General features: G+C 46.3%; 1 protein-coding gene across 6 annotated transcripts in view; it reads right to left on the bottom strand.

The window, feature by feature from the left end:
* The window catches only part of SBF1 (SET binding factor 1), a 175,642-nt gene that overhangs the window by 70,995 nt on the left and 82,954 nt on the right, over nt 1–21,693 (bottom strand). For all 6 annotated transcript variants that reach the window (XM_040343181.1, XM_040343183.1, XM_040343186.1 and 3 more), the window contains exon 2: nt 3,030–3,115. In XM_040343181.1, the coding sequence (XP_040199115.1) occupies nt 3,030–3,115 (86 nt within the window). The remainder of the gene's footprint in view (nt 1–3,029; nt 3,116–21,693) is intronic.

The raw sequence follows: 21,693 nt of genomic DNA, 5'->3' as shown, positions 1-21,693 counted from the left end.
ATCGTTGTTGCGGGTGTCAGTCAGACACCCCGCAACACCGATCTCGGTAAAGAGTCTCTCACGGAGACTCTTTACCACGTGATCAGCCGTGTCGAATCACGGCTGATCACGATGTAAACAGGAAAAGCCGTTGATGGCTCTTCCTCACTCGCGTCTGACAGACGCGAGTAGAGGAGAGCCGATCGGCGGCTCTCCTGACAGGGGGGGGGGGGGGGGGGGTCGCGCTGATTGTTTATCAGCGCAGCCCCCCCTCGGATCGCCACATGGACCACCAGGGAAGCCCACCCTGGACCACCAGGGAAGGGCAGGAAGAAAAAAACCGGGGCAAAAAAAAAGTCTAAAAAAAAAAAAAGAAAAGTTTGAAAAAAAATAAAAAGTTTGAAAAAAATAAATAAAATAAGTCTGGAAAAAAAAATAAAGATGCCAATCAGTGCCCACAAATGGGCACTGACTGGCAACAAAAGGAAAACAGTGCCGCCCCACAGTGCCCATCAGTGCCACCCCACAGTGCCCATCAGTGCCACCCATGAGTGCCCATCAGTGCCGCCCATGTGTGCCCATCAGTGCCGCCTATGTGTGCCCATCAGTGCCGCCCATGTGCCCATCAGTGCCGCCTATGAGTGCCCATCAGTGCCGCATATCAGCGCCCATCAGTGCCGCATACCAGCGCCGCCAATCAGTACCACCTCATCTGTGCCCGTCAGTACTACCTCATCGATGTCCATCAGTGCCATCTCCTCTGTGCCCATCAGTGCCGCCATATCAGTGCCCATAATTGAAAGAGAAAACTTACTTATTTACAAAAAAATTTACAGAAAAAAATAAAAACGTAATTTTTTTTCAAAATTTCCAGTCTTTTTTTAGTTGTTGCGCAAAAAAATAAATCGCAGAGGTGATCAAATACCACCAAAAGAAAGCTCTATTTGTGGGGAAAAAAGGACGCCAATTTTGTTTGGGTACAGTGTAGCATGACCGCGCAGTTGCCATTCAAAGTGCGACAGTGTTGAAAGCTGAAAATTGGCTTGGGCGGGAAGGTGTATACGTGCCCTGTATGGAAGTGGTTAATATAATGAGCAAATATGGCTTCCACCATGCATATACTGTATAATAAAACTGTTACTAAACCCAGGACCCTGCACTTACTATATCTCGTCTCCTACAGTACACAGAACATGGAAATGTAATTATTTTAGTAAATATAAACTGCCAAATACCTTTTCTCATCAGCAGTTAGAGCAGTCTTGTGACTTCTATCAGTGTCCGGCTAAGCACTGGTTAAAGCTGGTAGGAGGAGTTTTTATTCTCCTCTGACTGTCCTATGAGGCTGGTTGACCCCTGATCCTCTGTCTGGACAGTGCTGATTGGCCCTGTGCTGATCACATGCACACTCCCAAAAAATAAATAAATTCTCCAGCAATACACAGCAAACTGAGCATGTGCAGTGTGCCCCCAAGGCTCTGTACTATCAGCAGATGGATGGGAGACTGTGGAAGAAGGGGAGGATCAGAAAAGACAGGATCAAACAGCCTTTTTACACAATGTGCACTATTAGCCCCTTGGGTTCCACAGTGAGTACAAGCATGCTTTACTGCATATACAGACTGATTTTAGACCCCTTTCACACAGAGGCGGTTTTCAGGCATTTTAGCACTAGAAATAGCGCATGTAAAGCACCTGAAAATCACCTCCTATTCATTTCAGTGTGACTTTTCACACTGGGGTGGTGCGCTTGCGGGACGTTAGGAAAAGTTGTGCAAGCAGCATCTTTGGGGCGCTTCCAAAATGCCCTGCCCATTGAAATTAATAACCATCGCTTCCAAAGCACCTGAAAAGCTCTTTGGCCGAAAAGCGCAGCTTAAACAGCAGTAAGGCGCCGCTAAGACGAGTGGCACTTTACTTAACGCACGGGTGGCCCTAGTTTGAAAGGGGGTCTTACTGTTGTGGGTTTAGTAACACTTTAACCACTTAAGGACCGTCTAACGCCGATATACGTCGGCAGAATGGCACGGCTGGGCACAATCACGTACCTGTACGTGATTGTCTAATGCCCAGCCGTGGGTCGCGTCCGAAGCTCCGTGACCACGGACGCGGGACTTGCACACCCGATCGCCGCTGGAGTCCCGCGATCGGTCCCCGGAGCTGAAGAACGGGGAGAGCCGTGTGCAAACACAGCTTTGTGAATCACAATAGATGATGTCACACCTACAGCCACACCCCCTACAGTTAGAAACACAGATGAGGTCACACATAACCCCATCAGCGCCCCCCTGTGGTTAACTCCCAAACTGCAACTGTCATTTTCACAGTAAACAATGCATTTTAAATGCATTTTTTTCTGTGAAAATGACAATGGTCCCAAAAATGTGTCAAAATTGTCCGAAGTGTCCGCCATAATGTCGCAGTCACGAAAAAATAAATCGCTGATCGCCGCCATTAGTAGTAAAAAAAAAATGAATAAAAATGCAATAAAACTATCCCCTATTTTGTAAACGCTATAAATTTTGCGCAAACCAATCGATAAACGCTTATTGTGATTTGTTTTAACCAAAAATAGGTAGAAGAATACATATCGGCCTAAACTGAGGGAAAAAATAGTTTAATATATTTTTGGGGGATATTTATTATAGCAACAAGTAAAAAATATTGAATTTTTTTCAAAATTGTCGCTCTATTTTTGTTTATAGCGCAAAAAATAAAAACCGCAGAGGTGATCAAATACCACCGAAAGAAAGCTCTATTTGTGGGGAAAAAAGGACACCAATTTTTTTTGGGAGCCGCGTCGCACGACCGCGCAATTGTCAGTTAAAGCGACGCAGTGCCGAATCGCAAAAGGGGGCCTGGTCCTTTAGCTGCATTTTGGTCCGGGTCTTAAGTGGTTAAACATGGTTAAACATTAGAAATAAAAACAGTGACATTAAAATGATTTACACAACGTTGATCTCATTCATATACACATCTTGAAACAAATGACGATTCATATAGTTTACAAAACATGCTAAACATATACAAAACTATTGCATTATTCTTACCAGCTCAATACCCTGGGGAAAGGGGTTATCTTCCCAATCTTTTTCAGGGAACCTCTGCAGAATCTTGCCCTGTCCAATGCCGCTGCCTGAATAAAAGAATACGAAAATAATGAGCATAACAAGAACAAAATACATTCCTGCTATATTATCATTTGCCAAGACAATGATCACATATTTTTAAAATGACAATAGAACCCTGGTAATAAAATACAGTTAACACGAGTATTCCTTCCCTTCGTTTTACAAATTCAAACTGTTTAAAAGGATCTTTCCCCTTGCACTTTAAACTCCCTGAACCCCCAAAAAACTCTGTAAAAGCTACAATGGAGCTTACACAGGGCTCTGGGCCTAGTGAATCACGTGAAGAAGGGGAGGGAGAATGATTTCTTCCCCATACCCTGAAGTACAAGATATTTCTCAAAGCTTTAAAGGATGACTCCAGTGGTGGGACAGTAAAGTAAAAGGCAAATAATGGCAGCAAGAGGAGATGCAAGTAAAATTGGATATTTTTTCCGAACCATAAAATCCATTTCTTTGAGTTCATTGATGGACAGAGGATTCAGAGACAACTGAATTGTACTGCTGACTACAGAAGGATTAGGACACTGGCCAACAATAACTTAACCACTTGCCGACCTCCTCATGTAGATATACGTCAGCAGAATGGCACGGACAGGCACATCAACGTACCTGTACGTGCCCTGCTTGACGTGGGTGGGGGGTCCGATCGGGACCCCCCCGCTACATGCGGCGGTCTGTAAGCCTCGGGGAGCGATCCGGGACAACGGCGCGGCTATTTGTTTATAGCCGCTCCGTCGCGATCGCTACCCGGATCTGAAGAACGGGGAGAGCCGTATGTAAACACGGCTTCCCCGTGCTTCACTATGGCGGCGCATCGATCGAGTGATGCCTTTTATAGGGGAGACTCGATCGATGATGTCAGTCCTACAGCCACACCCCCCTACAGTAGTAAACACACACTAAGTGAACACTAAATGTTACAGCGCCCCCTGTGTTTAACTCCCAAACTGCAACTGTCATTTTCACAATAAAGAATGCAATTTAAATGCATTTTTTGCTGTGAAAATGACAATGGTCCCAAAAATGTGTCAAAATTGTCCGAAGTGTCCGCCATAATGTCGCAGTCACGAAAAAAAAAATCGCTGATCGCCGCCATTAGTAGTAAAAAATAAAATAAAAATGCAATAAAACTATCCCCTATTTTGTAAACGCTATAAATTTTGCGCAAACCAACCGATAAACGATTATTGCGATTTTTACCAAAAATAGGTAGAAGAATACGTATCGGCCTAAACTGAGGGAAAAAAAAATGTATATATGTTTTTGGGGGATATTTATTATAGCAAAAAGTAAAAAATATTGCATTTTTTTCAAAATTGTCGCTCTATTTTTGTTTATAGCGCAAAAAATTAAAACCGCAGAGGTCATCAAATACCACCAAAAGAAAGCTCTATTTGTGGGGAAAAAAGGACGCCAATTTTGTTTGGGAGCCACGTCGCACGACCGCGCAATTGTCTGTTAAAGCGACGCAGTCCCGAACTGTAAAAACCCCTTGGGTCTTTAGGCTGCATATTGGTCCGGGGCTTAAGTGGTTAACCAACTGATATAGCCCCTCACAGTCCCCGAATGCCTCAGTTTTGTGGCAAATCAACACTGGGAGGAGATCCCTGTAAATTATAGGTACCCCTTGGAACCCCCCCCCCCCGGTTCACCAGAACCAGTGTCCCCATTAGAAGACTTCCCCATCTCTTACTTTTCTGGGGACAACCCAAAATTTGTGATTTCCTTTACTTTCAATGATAACGGCAGCACAGGCAGCAATAAAAACTCTATCAAAGACTTAAAAAAAAAAAAAGTTTTGCCTTTAGTTATACTTAAGACCATAAGCTTGAACGACGACGTTCATTTCTCTGCTGTCGAGAAATGCTGGAAAGAAGAAGCTGGTTGCCCTTTATGGGGACTATCAGGAAAAACAAAGAAAATAATGTCAGTCTTTCCAATAGAAGCAGTCGCTTTCGGGTAAACCCACACAGCACAAACTACATACATCCAGATAATGATGATAAATCTGCTGCTGCAATGGAGCTGGATAAAGGCATGGTATAACAATGCCCTGGCTGAGTCGAAAGGCTGGAAGCAACCTTTAGAAGAAAGGAGGCTCTGTGCCTCAACACCATCTTGTCCTTGGAATGGGAAGCCACTAGTGGAATGCGAGTTCAAAGAACCTCCTGTTACAGCAGAACTGTTACCCTGGTGTCTGGGATGTGACCAAATGTGTAGCAAGGAATAAACACAGGGCACCCATGTAAACCTTGGGTACTCAAGAACCATCTGGTAGTGGCCCTAGAGATTCATATGGCCAGAGATGACAAGGTCACTTGCAACAAAGAACAGTAGTGGGAAGCTGTTGGCAGGAACAGCAGTGCAAGATACTCCTCTAAATTGTGTCTTTGCTCATTTCTTCAGCATCAAGCCGTTCCACAGTAAATCAAGGAAAAATAGGAATAATAGAGGGGTCCAACGGTCCCGATAGACCGGTAACTCCTGATGTTGACCCAAGTGGCCTACTCACAAAGTGAGTTATCAGAGACTAAGCCAACTAGAGGCTGTGCCACAGTTCTGGACGTAGGATGCGCTCCACAGCTAACCAACACACTACACCAATGTCTAGAACAGGGATCTTCAAACTACGGCCCTCTAGCTGTTGTAGAACTACACATCCCATGGAGGCATTGTAAAACTCTGACATTCACAGACATGACTAGGCATGATGGGAATTGTAGTTCCTGAACACCTGGAGGGCCGTAGTTTGAGGACCCCTGGTCTAGAAAGTACCACAATGAGAAGTCCAGTGCATTAAAAGGACATGTTTCTGGCTAGCCATACAGTTGAGTAGTCCAGATGAGTCTGGCCTTCAAATCAGTTCCTCAGGATATGCCGATCCAGATAGTTGCCTATGTCAGTTGGTTATTGTTTTTTTGGCAGTGTCCAAATCCTCCTGTAGGTGGCAGTATAACTCAACTGCTTTTAAACCACGAGTCCCCCAACTAGCAAGAAAGTATTGATTCCATTGTATGCAGCACTTTTTAGATACTAAAATAATCATAACAAAGTTAAGCTAAACAAAGTTTTTCAAAATGTTTTCCTTTGAAATCTACTGGTTATTTCTTCTTTTTCTCTTCTTTCAAACTCTTAATGCAGCAAAGAATATTTGCACAATCCCACCATTTTATTATGTGTTTTGGCCAACCTTACGGATCCTGTAACTTTTTTTTTAATTTAACAACAAACATGTTATACTTACATGCTCTGTGCAATTCTTTTGCACGTAGCAGAACTCAATCCTCTTTTTCTGGGGTCCCTCAAGGGGAATCCTGGCCCCTCCCCCCTGCCGAATGCCCCCATAGCAAGCCAGGGCACTAGTGCAGGCTTAATTCCAAACCTTACTCTGTCTATTGACACAGAACGTGCCTCGGCCCCATCTACTGCTCTTGCTCCTCACTGGCTGTGATTGACAGCAGCAAGAGCCAATGAGAAAAGGGAGGGAGCCAATGAGAAGAGAGAGGGAGCCAAGTGGGCCGCTGCTCTCGTGAACAGCGCTAAATACAGATTGGACTCAGGTGAGTATAGGGGGGGGGGGTTGGAGGTGGTCAGAGAATCACCAAGCTTGCCCTCGCAGACTTACTTGGCAGATAGGGGATTGTGTACACAGCCGGGAAGTAGAATTGTTTAGAATGTATTGTAGGAGGGAGGACCTCTGATCACTAAAATTTGCCGTTTTCCATTTATACTGAAAATATCACTTAGAATATTAGCATATTAGGCAAGATGAATCATCCCATGTTAGTCCATCCAGATGGTCGAAGATTGGCCCACAGACGAAACTGGGAAGATGTCATAGCCAACAAGGGGCCTCGCAGGTGTTGGAGTAGAGCTAGTCTTGCTGACTTTAGTTCCACTTTAATAAAGGAAGTGGAAGGTAGACTGGTGAGCTTAGGCGTGTTCCGATATTAATCTGAAAACACCTTTGTGGGCCCAGCAGGAAGTTGTCACTTTACTGGGCCAATCAGAAGCATCTGGAGGTATCCACCATTCCCGCATGTGTATATGCCTCTTGTAGGAAATGACCCGACTCAATATAGCTCAGGTGGGTTTGGACTAGAATCTGAACATGCCTGAGCTCATCCCCAATTACAATGCACACTTGCTCAAGATTCTGTCTCCTCCAATTTTGGTAAATCCGCTCCCACAGTGCTCAAAAAGGAACAATCTGCACTTGGTTTCGATATGTAAACAACACTGCTGCAAGTATTTACCTAAACAAAGCATACCATTTATATTTCATTATTAAATTAGCTGTACGAGACCCTTCCTCCTGATTGACAGACACAAAAGCGGGAGCCGCTCTGTCTCGCTGCTGTCAATCAGGAGAGAGAGGTGGCAGGGCCGAACCAGGGCTCTGTGTATAAATGGACACAGAGCTGTGACTCGGTTCAGGTGCCCCCATAGCAAGCTGCTTGCTGAGGGAGCACCTTAACAGGAGGGAGGGGCCAGGAGTACAGAAGAGGGACCCAACGAGAGGAGAATCTGGGCTGCTCTGTGCAAATCCACTGCAACAGAGCAGGCAAGTATAAACAATCTTTATATTAAAAAAAAAAAAAAAAAGTGAGACTTTACAATAATTTTAATTCACCCCTGAGGCTGCAGGACCCCTGACCCTCTGTCTGGACAGTGCCGATTGGCCCTGTGCCGATAACATGCACCCTCCCAAAAAAAAAAAAAACCTCTCTAGCAATGCACACTAAACTGAGCATGTGCAGAGTGCCCTCAAGGCTCTGTTCTATCAGCAAATAGATTGGGGACTGTGGAAAAAGGGGAGGACAGAGAAGACAGGATCAAGCAGCCTTTTTACACAATGCAAGGGATTATCCCCTTGGGTTCCACAGTAAGTACAATAAGCATGGTTCACTGCATATACAGACCAGGAGCGGACTGTCCATTTGGGCACTCGGCACTGCCCAGGGGCTACCAGGGGGTCCCATCAGGGTTGCTAGCCTCAGTAAAAGCAGGGACAGTTTGTAAATATCTGTGTTTTTTTTTACATTTGTCCTTGAAATGTCCTTTACCGACATCCTTCCCCAGCGCAGCTTATTGGCCTACAGAGCAGAAGATTCCGACTGTTGGAGGACAGGCGAGGGAGGAGTGTACAGCCTGCAGTGTGGGACAGGCGGCAGCTTGCTAGAAGGTATTCTGGCCGATCTCAACTAAGTGTATTCTTGTCAGTGCTTTCCCTGGGGATGAGGAGGGGGGGAGACTGTTTCCTCTAGCATGACTCCTCCCGTCTCTGAAACTGTTAGATCGTTTTTCTGCGTGAGAAGTGCACTGTTTCTGGGAGGAAGGAAGGATGTTCTGAACGTCTATCCCAATCTCTGCTACACCTCCCTAATCATTACCTGCTCACCAGTACATACACAGGCACATCATCCTCCTCTCCTGTATTACAACCTCCTGCGTTGGTGAGCTGCTGGGGCACTACAAGTACCAGAAAGAGGAGATGGAGGCAGCCACAGTGTGTTCAATCAGGCTGATTTGTGTGTTTGCACGTATACTATGTGTGCACGTATACTGTGCGTGTGTCTGTGTATGTATACTGTATGATTCATGTGTGCCCACTGCTGCTCAACAGAAGTCGATCTAACAATACAATTCTGTTGAAAAGACATGTTGGAAAAGCGTCCACAGAGAAGAAAAATGCCCATGAAAAATCCACTTGTTGCCATTCGGAGGCAGCTGAATGGTGCACTGCTGAGCTCGGCCTCGGCTCAGGCAGGTCTGTGTACACACCTGTGAAGTGACATCATGGCACACATCAAGCAAGGCTTTTATTCACATGCCCCACTGCTTGATCTGAGGCCAACCACAGCAGTTCACTAATCTTCTGGCAACAAGTGAATTTTCTGTTAAAAGCCTATTTTCCGCCAGCTCCCTACCACACCAAGCACTAAAAAGGTGAAAAAGGGTGTGTAAGGGGAAACGGATGGAGGGTGGCCCTCTGCGGGCTCGGCCGCGGGGTGGCCCTCTGCGGGCTCGGCCGCGGGGTGGCCCTCTGCGGGCTCGGCCGCGGGGTGGCCCTCTGCGGGCTCGGCCGCGGGGTGGCCCTCTGCGGGCTCGGCCGCGGGGTGGCCCTCTGCGGGCTCGGCCGCGGGGTGGCCCTCTGCGGGCTCGGCCGCGGGGTGGCCCTCTGCGGGCTCGGCCGCGGGGTGGCCCTCTGCGGGCTCGGCCGCGGGGTGGCCCTCTGCCATACAGTGAAAAAAAAAAAGACAGGAAAAGAGAAGAAAAACAAACATCTGGAAACGCATAAAATACACGCATGCATAAATTCAAAAACCAGCCTCAATACACAAATCCCTTTTTTTTTTGGTGCATAAAAATCTATGTAATGGGAACATTTATTTTAAAAAACAAATGATCCTTTGAACGAGATTTGTGTCGGATTCAAATTTTATGGGTACAAGGTCTGTGGTATGTTTGCATTGTAGACAGCAGATGCATATTCTGTTCAATCCTCCTTTCAGACTCTCCCACTGGCCATGCCCATTGTTCGCCATGGTGGGCTATGCGTGCCGCAGGTCAGGTCACTTTAACCACTTGCCGCCGCAGGTTTACTGCAGCAGAATGGCACGGCTAAGCAAAGCAACGTTACCCTACGTCACTTCACCTTTTAGCCACTAGGGGCGCACACAGCATATGTTTGTGCCCAGCGGGTATAATGACCGCTGGGCACCCGCGATCACTCCTGACAGACCGAGAACCGTGATCTGTGTGTGTAAACACACAGATCACGATTCTCTCAGGGGAGGAGACCGATTGTGACCACCAATCTGTCATCTCTCCCAGTCACTCCCATCCCCCCCACAGTTAGAACACCTCCCAGGGAACACAGTTAACCCTTTGATCGCCCCCTAGTGTTACCCCTTCCCTGCTAGTGACATTTTTACAGTAATCAGTGCATTTTTATAGCACTAATCGCTGTATAAATGTCAATGGACCCAAAAATGTGTCCGATCTGTTCACCGCAATATCGCAGTCTCGAGAAAAATCGCAGATCACTGCCATTGCTAGTAAAAAATGTATAATAAAAATGCCATAACTTTATCCCCTATTTTGTAGACGCTATAACTTTTGCGCACACCAATCAATATACGCTTATTGCGATTTATTTGTAAAGGAAAGCACTCACATTGCCACATCCGTATAAGTATAGAGAACAGAAAAAAAAAATTGGTGCTACAGGAGACACCAAAAGGGGTCGGACTTTAAAGGCATAGACAACAATGTGAACATTTATAGAATATTTTTTTTAATTTATTAGAAAAAATACATGGTATAGTCACATAAATGTACAATATGGTTAAAAATCATATAGGATGATAAAAATATACATAGGGAGCCCCTGCATATTGACGCGTTTCACCGTTAGGCTTCTTCAAGGATATGAGCAAGGTTCAAAGAAGAAAACAAAGTCTCACTATCTGGAATGAGATATACATAAATTATACATATGAAAACACAACACATAATATTATCAGTCCCATGAAACAACCAAAACAGGAGACACAGACAGACCAAGAGGATACCTCAAAAGTGGACTTGTTCACATACTTGGGAGTCCAATGGACAGAGAATTCCTGAATATTTAGAAATCTATACTAACACGAAAATGTTCAAGCGGGTTACTGCGTCCTTTATGGGCTTTTTTGCATAAATGATTTGGCAGATAAGGACTCCCTCTTCTTTGAACCTTGCTCATATCCTTGAAGAAGCCCATCGGTGAAATGCGTCGATATGCAGGGGCTCATTATGTATATTTTTAACCATATTGTACATTTATGTGACTACACCATGTATTTTTTCTTATAAAATTGTAATATATTTTTTCTATAAACATTTTCACATTGTTGTCTATGGCTGCCTTTAAAGTCCGACCCCTTTTGGTGTCTCCTGTAGTACCGATTTTTTCTGTTCACTTATTGCAATTTGTTTTGCCAAAAATATGTAGAATTAAAAGCAGGTGATCAAATACCACCAAAAGGCGGCTCTAATTCATGGGGAAAAAAGGGACAGCAAGTTTGGGTACAACATTGCACGACCACACAATTGTCAGCTAAAGCGACGCAGTGCCGAATCGCAAAAAAATGCTCTGGTCAAGAAGGGGGTTAAATCTTCCGGGGCTGAAGTGGTTAAGTAATATTCTGTTAAATATAGAAAACAAATACGGCTTAACTAAATACGTTTTTAATAAGAGCTACTTTTTAAATCACATTCATATGTATGGCAGGCCTATCACACAGAAACCAATACTGCCAGTTGGGCTTCCCACATGATGAGATTTCTTAGTTATGAGCTGCAATTAGGAAATTAGGGAATGTGTTGGAGGATATCCTAATATGTTTCTCAACATACCCCCCACACTTTGAGCTTCTCCATTTAAAAAAATGATCTGCTGCCTTATGCCAGACTGAACCACAGTATATGTCTGGCTTGAATCCAATATACCTTAAAGGCATTGAGGTCTCTGAGAAATTTCTAATTAAACTTTGTGTTGCAGAAGACAATACCATTACTGTTATTTGTCATGCCTGATACCTTAATTGACAATCACAGCAAACATGGAATGGTTCAAGGACAGTATGAATGTGAACCTCTAAGCTTCCCGCACACAGTGGTCTTTAGATTTTGTTACAGTGCAGCCTCGGTAAGATTTTTTATTATTTTAATTTATTATATATATTTAATGGTCATTCTGCAGACTGTGAAGTATGATGCCAGATCATCTTTGCACCGACAATTGAGATCAAAGGGGAATTCACAAAATATTTCCAACTTGCCTGATCAGCCATTCTTGCCAATCTGGACAATTGTAACAATGCAAAAAAATAGCCACACATTGTATTCAAGATTTCAGCTTTAGCGCCGGTTCACACTATGCAGTGCAGGGAACCGCATGTAATTTTGAACAGGCATCACACTGCATTCCTGTTCAAATCACATGTGAATCTTCAGCAGTGTGATTCGAGTCATTATTCTGTATTCTGCTCAAATCGCACCAAATTTGCATCAAAAATGTGCAAAACCATTTTTGTGCCCGCACTGCTTTTTGCAAAACACTTTCGGGTGTCGTTAAATACACACCGCATCAATATGCATTAAATGAATACGATTTGCATGCAGTGTGAATTCCGCACCGCATCAGTGTGAGCCGAGGCTTAAAGTGGTTGTAAAGGCAGAAGGTTTTTTATTTTATTCATTCAATGCATTAAGATAAAAAGCCTTCTGTGTGCAGCAGCCCCCCTAATACTTACCTGAGCAGCTGTCAAAGTCAGTTAGCCAATGAGGAGAGAGAGGGGGCGGACTGAACCGCGGCTCCGTGTCTGAATGGACACACGGAGCTGCGGCTCGGGTGCCCCCTTAGCAAGTTGCTTATTGTGGGGGCACTCAACAGGGAGGAGGGGACAGGAGCTCTGGCGAGGGACTCGAAAAGAGGAGGATCTGGGTTGCTCTGTGCAAAACCACTGCACAGAGCAGATCATTATGACATGCTCGCTACTAAGGGTGCAACGGATCAAAAAACTCACGGTCCGGATCGTTCCTCGGAACAGAGTCACGGAACGGATCACCACCATATATAGTCCCCACTGTAATATCCACGTCATCTCCCCCACTGTAATATCCATGTCATCTCCCACCACTGTAATATCCACGTCATCTCCCCCCACTGCAATATCCACGTCATCTCCACCCCCCACTATAATATCCACATCTCCCCCGTCAGCGCGCCGCTCTGGGGAGCTCACCTAGGCCGCCGCCACCGGGTGTACCAAGATGGCCACCGCTCCGAGGCTAGGCCGAAGCCGCAGCCTATGGCCGCAATCCGTGGATCGCGTGGTGTGCCGATCCGAACGCGGCGACCCGTTCGGATCACGGATCAATGATGATCCGTTGCACCCCTACTCACTACTTTCAAAGAAAGAAAAACACTTTAATGTATAACCAATCTCACTTGGCCGCTCCACTTATTCACTAGAGGTATTATAAAGAAAATCGCTTTACTTATAGTCCTTTTTCTTCTATAATCCTCCCCTAACTGAAGCCAAATTTGTAGGTGTGTCAGTACTCAATTGCCACCGCCTCTCTGTTAGGCACACCGCATCATTCACAGACGCAAGCTAAATAGGACCATACGTATTCCCACAGCACACCTCTTTGTTCTGAGCTGTGCTCAGTACAAGTGCTGAAGGCAAAAGCAGCAAAGCAAACACCATTGACAGAGTTAATGAAAGTTAGCAATGGCAGCCCCTGTATTTCTCTCAGTACAGGGTTCATTTAACCACCACTACACCCACACTTAAAAATGTAAAAATTCCAAAATAGGACTTGCTGTGTGAAATACATGTACAACCTACACCATATGCACAGACGTTTAAATGCCAGCAAAGTGCAGCTCTTCCGGCGATGCTTTAGTAAGTGTATCCTCTTCAGAATAAAAGAGGTGTCAAAACCACTTCCCCTTTAAGCAGATTCCTCCCACCTCTAAGCACTGTAAGATATAGGAGTAACACAGCGCTCTAATGCTTTCGTTATGGGACAGGAATTAGCTGGTAAAAAAAAAAAAAAAACATTTGGTTATAGACATGACTAAAACCTAGTACAAAACGATCAGAAAATTGGATGAAAAATACTGCTTTCAAATCGATCATCTGACCGTTATTACGCAGCTTTTCAAGAGCCGATTCACGACAGTTCTTCGGAAATTATCCGAAGGGACAAAACATGAATTTTGTTCTTGTACAATACCAGATCGTCTGATTTTTATTTTGTCAGTACAGTATTGGACTGAAAAAAAATCTAAAAAATCAGAAGAGCAAGACCATGCATGCTCGGAAACAAAACAAATACATTACAATACAACACATTACATCCCTTCCAAAGTTGTATTATGTCATACATGAATTTTCATAAGTTTAGTAACCTCTAATTTTTATATGAGATCAGCATGAAAAAAAAAAACACCTAAAGATCATTTGTCTGATATTCTCATTGTGTGTACGAGGCTTACAGCTGGCCATAGATAGAATAGGGCTGTAGGTAGCTGTAAACGTAAACATGCGTACGTATAAAGATGCACATCGCTAGAATCACTGCGATTTTATATTCCAGAATGTTATGAAGAGTGATCTCTCTCTGCCATAAAAATGAACAAATCCCATAAAAACATTTCCACTGAATTTGTGAAGAAGACTTCAGGGCGCCCAAGTCCAGCAAGCGCCAGGAGTGTCGCCTACAGTTGATTCAGCTGCGGGAACGGGGCACCACCAGTGCAGAGCTTGCTCAGGAATGGCAGCAGACAGGTGTGAGGGCATCTGCACGCCCAGTGAGAAGACTTTTGGAGGATGGCCTGGTGTCAAGGGCAGCAAAGGAGCCACTTCTCTCCAGAAAAAACATCAGGGACAGATTTATATTCTGCAAAGGGTACAGGGATTGGACTGCTAAGGATTAGAGTAAAGTATTTTTCTCTGATGAATTCCCTTTCCAATTGTTTGGGGCATCCGGAAAAAACCTTGGCCGGAGAAGAAAGGGCGAGCGCTACCATCAGTCCTGTGTCATGCCAACAGTAAAGCATCCTGAGACCATGTGTGGGGTTGCTTCAAAGCCAAAGGAGTGGGCTCACTCATAATTTTGCCTAAGAACACAGCCATGGTACAAAAACATACTCCGAGAGCAACTTCTCCCAACTAACCAAGAACAGATTGGTGAGGAACAATGCCTTTTCCAGTATGATGGAGCACCTTGCTAAAAGGCAAAAGTGATCAAACAAGTGGCCAGGAAACTCCAGACCTTAATCCCATTAAGAACTTGTGGTCGATCCTCAAGAGGAGGGTGAAAAAAAAATCCCCTACAAATTCTGCCAACTCCAAGCATTGATAATGCAAGAATGGGTTGCCATCAGTCAGTGGCCCAGAAGTTGGTTGACAGCATGCCAAGGAGGATTGCAGAGATCTTGAAATAGAAGGGTCAACACTGCAAATATTTACTCTGCATAAACTTCATGTCATTGTCAATAAAAGCCTTTGCCAATTATGAAATGTCTGTAATTATACTTCAGTAGACCGTGGTAACATCTGACAAAAAGATCTAAAAACACTGCAGTGAGTGAGTGAGAAATGTATATAGCGCTACAAATGGGAACTAAATCGCCTCAAGGTGCTGTAGCCAATATGATCGTCCAACCAAGCTTCAGAAAAGATGGGTCTTCATTTTTTTCCTGAAGGCCCAATGATTTTCCTCCAACCGAATGTCTGCGGGTAAAGCGTTCCATAACCGAGGTCCTTGGACAGCGAATCGATGCTCTCCTTTCATTTTGTAGTGAGATTTGGGGATGTGGTGGGGTTTCTGATTTGTTGATCAAAGGACCCGACTTGGGGTGTAGTGTTTTATTTTCTCACATAGGTATTGTGGTGCGATTCCTTGCGTGCATTTGTGGGTGAGGCAGAGGGTCTCGAATGTCACCCGATCCTTTATGGCTAGCCAGTGGAGGGTCCTCATGGCCGTGGAGATTGGCTCCCACGTTTTTTTACCCGCTACCAGTCTGGACCACTTGTAGACGAGCCATCTGGTATTTCGGTGATCCTAGGTAGAGAGAGTTTGAGTAGTCGAGTCTGGAATTGATGAGTGTTCCCACTACTACTGCTGTGTCTTCTTTCGGGATGAACAGGATGAAGGGGATGAGTCTGCGCAGCAAGCGGAGAAGATAGTGAGATCCGCTGACCGCCGATCCTATTTGTGCGTCCAAAGACATGTCGGAGTCAAAGATAACTCCGAGGCTTTTTACTTTATTGCTAGGGGTGATGGTTTGTCCAAAGATGGTGGGAGGAACCCAAGTCGTCCTAGAATTAGTCTTCCGGTTTGCGTGTAAAAGGAGCAGTTCTGTTTTGGATCCATTGAGTTTGAGGGAGCTCTCTGTCATCAAGTTATCTATCAATGTCAGACATTTTTCCAATCCATGATATTGGTCTTTTCTGTTGGTGATGCGGAGATAAAGTTGAGTGTCGTCCGCGTAAGAATGATAGAGCAGGTCCTGTTTGCTGATGATTGCGAGGAGTGGGCAGAGGTAGATGTTGAAGAGCACTGGCGATAGGGGTGATCCTTGTGGGACTCCACATGTAATGGTGCGGGCTTCTGACGTGAAGGCTCCTAGTTTGACTGTCTGATATTGATTTTCCAGGAATGATGCGAACCACGGTAGATCCGAAACTGCGACTCCGGCAACTTCTGTGAGACGCGCGAGAAGCGTTTTGTGATCTACTGTGTTCGGGCTTTGGAGAAGGTAGTTTGTAGATAGTGAGATTTTCCTTTGTTGCGTTTCTCCTCCAGGCTCCTTTCGCTCGTCAGACTTTGTGAAAATTACCATTTGTGTCATCCTCAAAAATTTTGGCCACGGCTGTAGAACTGTATCCCCCTATTCATTTGTACAGACGGCTGTATGCAAGATCTGTGGCTCCAACGTGCTGAAATAAAGCCTGGTAACCACAATCATTTTTTTTTTTTTTTTCGGTCAACCCAGCGGAGGTCATGTACTAACTGCACAATATTAGTACAGCGATCTCCCCTGCTGAGCTATTATGTTCGACAGGGGGACACCCCCACCTGCCAGAACACACTGATCAGCACTCTCTGCCATTGACTTAGAGTGCTGCTTGGTAGACCCTTTTCAGTCATGCAGACCAAAAAATAGGATTTTTTGTACTCACCGTAAAATCCTTTTCTCTGAAGTCCATGGACGGACACAGCTCCTTAAATCTTGACAAGTGGGTTATGTTCCCTGTTTACAGGAGAGGACTAGGCAGAAACATGTTAAATAGTTAAATACATGTTACATTAACAGAGTTGAACAGCCCCGCCCAGGGGGCGGTCCCTCCAGACATAACCCTCCTCACTGCAGCTTGCAGCCTCAGTTCGTAACAAGCAGTACAAACCTAAAAAGGAGGGGTGGGAGCTGTGTCCGTCCATGGACTTCAGAGAAAAGGATTTTACGGTGAGTACAAAAAATCCTATTTTCTCTTATCGTCCATGGACGGACACAGCTCCTTAAATCTTGACAAGTGGGACGTCCCCAAGCAGTGTCAAAAAACGAGGGGTGGGAAATATATCAGTAAAAACAATTTTAACTTCACCCCAAAACAAGCAGAGCTCCTCAACGGAGGAGGTGCAACTTTAAACAGCCGCCGGCAAAAACTAGCGGCTGAAAAAAACATCATAAGATGCACTCACAGCAACCATGTAAATTCTGGAAAAAGCGTGAACGGACGAGCAAATCGCCGCCTCGCACACCTGTGAGACCGACGCATGATGTCGGGAAAAAAAAAAAAAACCCCAGGAAGCACCAATTGCCCTGGTCGAAAGTGCCGGGACCGGAAAGGGGGGCCCGCCCTTAGGAGCATAGGCCTGTATGACGGCCTGCCCGATCCACCGAGAAATGGTGGTCGACGAGACCGCCAGGCCCTTTTGTGGACCAGACACCGACACAAAAGAGAGTCAGAAGCTCCGAAATGGAGCCGTAGTAGGCTGGTATACCCGCAAAGCGCGTACCACGCCTAAAGTATGAAAGGCCGAAACCTCCTTCGGAAGAAGGGAAGGTCGCGGGCGCACCATCACCTAATCCTTATGGGGGATCAAGCATGGCGGCTTGCAAGACAAGACCGCCAACTCAGAAACCCCTCTAACAGAGGTAAAGGCCACTAAAGGGGCCACCTTCTGAGATAGTGTCAAGAGAAAATCTCTCTGATGTTTCCAAAAGGAAGGTTCCTGAAGAACCGAGAGCACCAGAGTCAAAACTCATGGGGGAAGAGATGGGCCAAGAGGGGAAAGTATATGACAAACCCCTTGCACACAAAAAAAGGGGACCCACCAGGGAACGGGCCGCAAAAAGGCCACTAAAAGAACACAGCCAAGGCTGAAATCTGCCCCCAAACGGTGCTTTAAGCAATTTTTAGATCCAATCCAAGCTTTAAAAACAGCAGGACCCTGGACATTGAAAGTACGCCCGTGGACGTCACTCCATCCCTTCGCACCAAGAGAGGTGCGACGGTAGATCCTCCGGAAGAAGACTACGGTGCCCTGTTGAGATGACCGAGTCAGACAGACCCTGGTCACCTAAAGTCTGGCTTCCAATAACCATGTTAAGCAAGTCAGTGACTGTACAACAGGAGGAAGTATGGGACCTTGAGACAGGAACCTCCTGCCCTGGCAATGGCCAGGGTGCCTCCGCTACCAGGCGCCCGATATCAGCGTACCAAGGACGCCGAGATTAATCTGGAGCGATTAGAATCATCGGGATCTCCTCAGCATCCACTCTGTGGAGCGGCCAAGGAAGCAACTACCATGGAGGAATGGCAAAAAATCACCGATACAGACAACACAGGGCCACCAGCGCGACTGACGCGTCTGTACAAGATCACTAGACCTGGCCACTAACTGACACCCTTGCGGCGGAGACAAGCTGCCAGGAGATCCATGCCATGTGAGGCTCACCTCCTGCAAGGGAGCCGAAACACCCCAAGCACAAAGACCAGTCGCCCTGGTCCAGCATCTGGCGACTCCAGTAGTCTGCCTGCCGGCATACCTGATGGTAGACTGAAGCCACGGCCGTGGCGTTGTCCGGCTGAAACCAGATTGGTCGACCACAAGGAGAAGCATAGCCTGATCGCCTAAAATAGTAGGACAATGAACAGTAGACAGCACCTGGTATTCCCAGGCGGTCTTCCACCAGGCACTAGCCAGGCCCGACCCTGGGTAGCTACCGAGACCAGACACATTCAAGGAGGTGTGGTCATAGGTCCACGCAAGTCCAGCGACTCAGGGCCGACTGGACCCCCCGGTTTTGTGAACCTCCAGGTTCACAACCCGTGAGCTGGCATTCATCGTAAACACCGACCACTGGAAGGAAGGAACAACTTCCCGGACCGAAGAGTCGGGAATCTCTGTCACCAACTCAGAGAGACTCTGACTAGGTGGCGCACAGGAATCTAATGATTTCAGAGACAAGAGATTTTTACCACCTGGACAGTAGTTCCACTGGAAAACCAGGGTGTGGAACTGGGCATACAGTACCACCTTGAAGGAGGCTACCCACAGACCCTGAACCAGCAGGCGCCCGGAGAGAAGACCGATTGCGTGATGCCAATACCTTCTCCGCAGACTGAAGAGTCTGCAATTTCTCCAGGGGAAGAAGGACCTTTGCCACTGAGGAGTCTGGATCAACACTAGATACTCCTACGCTGAGTCGGAACCTAGCATGCCCATAATTTGAACCCTGGGTCGCACACATGTAGGGCAGACTTGCTGCCACTGAGCTACACTTTCTGGCCTAAACGTTTAACATCCACCCGAATCTTCGGAGGGTCTGAATGGGAATAACCCATCCACTAGGTCGGAGACAGAAGCTGCTCTCAGAAGAAAGTCGTCAAAGTAGCCAATGAGGCAAAGCCTCGCTGTCCCAACAAAATTCAAATAAGTGCGAGCTCCTAGCTGAAAACCCATGGTGCTGACGCCAGATCAAAAGGGAGGGCCACAGGCTGACAGAGACCCTTCTCTCATCACGAAGCACAGAAAAAAACACTGTGACATGTGCAAAACGGGACATGCATGTATGCGTCCCTGATGTCCGAGGACGTCAGGACATCCCCCGGATGAAGCGCAGCTACCACCGAACAAATGGATTCCATGCGGAACTACCCGACGTTCACAAAGGTATTTAGGGCCTGAGGCCCATAGAAAACCCCAAAACTCTCGTCCTGCAGGAAAGGTAAAATTACCTTGCAGCTTAGCAAATCCCACACTGCCCAAGGCAGACCGACGTGCCGGGAGGGGAAGACACAAGGACAGAACTTTGTTCTGTGGATAGGAGGAAACCCTATCTAGTACTCCGAAGAGACCACCTCGCAGACCCACTAGTCGGAGAGCAGGGAGGTTTCACTGAATTGTGAACCTGCAAGCCGCCCCTCCCACCTAGAGACAGGGAGGGAAGGCTATATACATTGGCAGGATTTGGGTGCCGGCGTGATCGGCTTATGCACCCAGGGACAGATTAGTCCCCCAGCTGGGCCTTTGACGGCCTGGGAGGGTTGCCCCTAAATAATACACACACATAGTGTGTATGTATATTATGTAGGTGTATGCACACATGTCTTTGGAGGAAACCGGAGTACCCGGAGGAAACCCACACAGACACAGGGAGCGACAATGCAAGCTCCAGGCAGATTGGCGTCAGTGTGCAGATTCGAACCAATGACTCTTTTGCTGCCAAGTAATGGAGTTAAGCACTACACCACCGTTTGCATAAAACCATTCTGAAACAGACGCCCAGGATAACAAGGGCGCAGCATTCAATGAAGCATCACAGACCTATATGAGATGAGGCCCTGGACCAGCTGGTCCGCTAGGCTAATAACCTCAGGAGAGAGTCGGTGCTCCTCCACTGTCTGGTGCAAAATGCTCACTCTGTGAGTTGTATACAGCACTAGGGGTCAGGACTACTCCAAGATGGCCGCCGAGCGTTCAGAACGCGGCCACAGGAAAAAGGCCAGCACAATGTAAGCTGCGCAATAGCGTGGCTACGACAAAATGGGCGCCAATGGGAGTTTTCAATGTAATTGAAAAATCTCCCAAAAAATAGCGCCAGCGACCACTGAGACCCCAGTGTAGTGGCCACAATAGGCCGCAAGCCAGACCCCAGCATGGTAAACATGGAACGGGTCAGTACTTCGGATCTTCTATCAGTCAGATCCAGACAAGTAGGGGTTCCCGCCCGGCGGTGAGGGACTACAAAAGCCCTTAGTGGCTTTTCTCATTCCGCATCTCAGAAATTATCAAAGAAGGGCACAGAAGGAAAAACCTACACAGCGGTCTGATTTGTGTGATCCAAAAAAGACCGAGCCCTCAGCGGAAACCCAGCTGCACTATGCAGCTTAGGAGAGTCCCTTGCAGCAGTAAAAAGCGCACCCATAAATGCCTTATTCTGCCTTTTTTTTTTTTTTTTAAACTAGGTACCTAGTCCATGGCTCCATAACAGAGCATTCCCCAGGGGATAACGGGGGAAGGGGGCACTCTTTTACCGCCCGCCCGCAGTCCACCCCCACCCTGGCACAAACTGTGTCCAGGACTAACAATAAAAACTCTGTGGGAATCACAGGTGCCAACACCTGCTGCCACCACCAGCATGTGGGGAAGGACCCAGATACTGACTCCAATATTTACATATAGTGTGTATTATAATATGCACACCTGTCCATACAAATAGACAAAAGCTCCTAGAGCCCTATTCAGGGCCTCTCACCCACTTGCTGCGCTGACCAGGTGTAACCAGGGGACTAGGAGGAGACTGCACAGCGCTGCCTGTGAGGAAAAGAACCGTGAGGTAACTTTTGCAGGGACCTGTGTTTAAACAGGAAAAGCCTCATAGGGCTGTTTTATTTAAGGACAAGTCACAGATACAGCATAAAAAGCAAAACCATTACAGGTGTCACCAATCAGTCAGCGTCTGCTGAAGTATAATCATAAACATCTGTGCTCATCACAGGGCTTTTTA

Source organism: Rana temporaria, chromosome 3 (assembly GCF_905171775.1).
Source record: "Rana temporaria chromosome 3, aRanTem1.1, whole genome shotgun sequence".
Taxonomy (NCBI): domain Eukaryota; kingdom Metazoa; phylum Chordata; class Amphibia; order Anura; family Ranidae; genus Rana; species Rana temporaria.
This window is presented reverse-complemented; position numbering and strand designations above follow the sequence as displayed.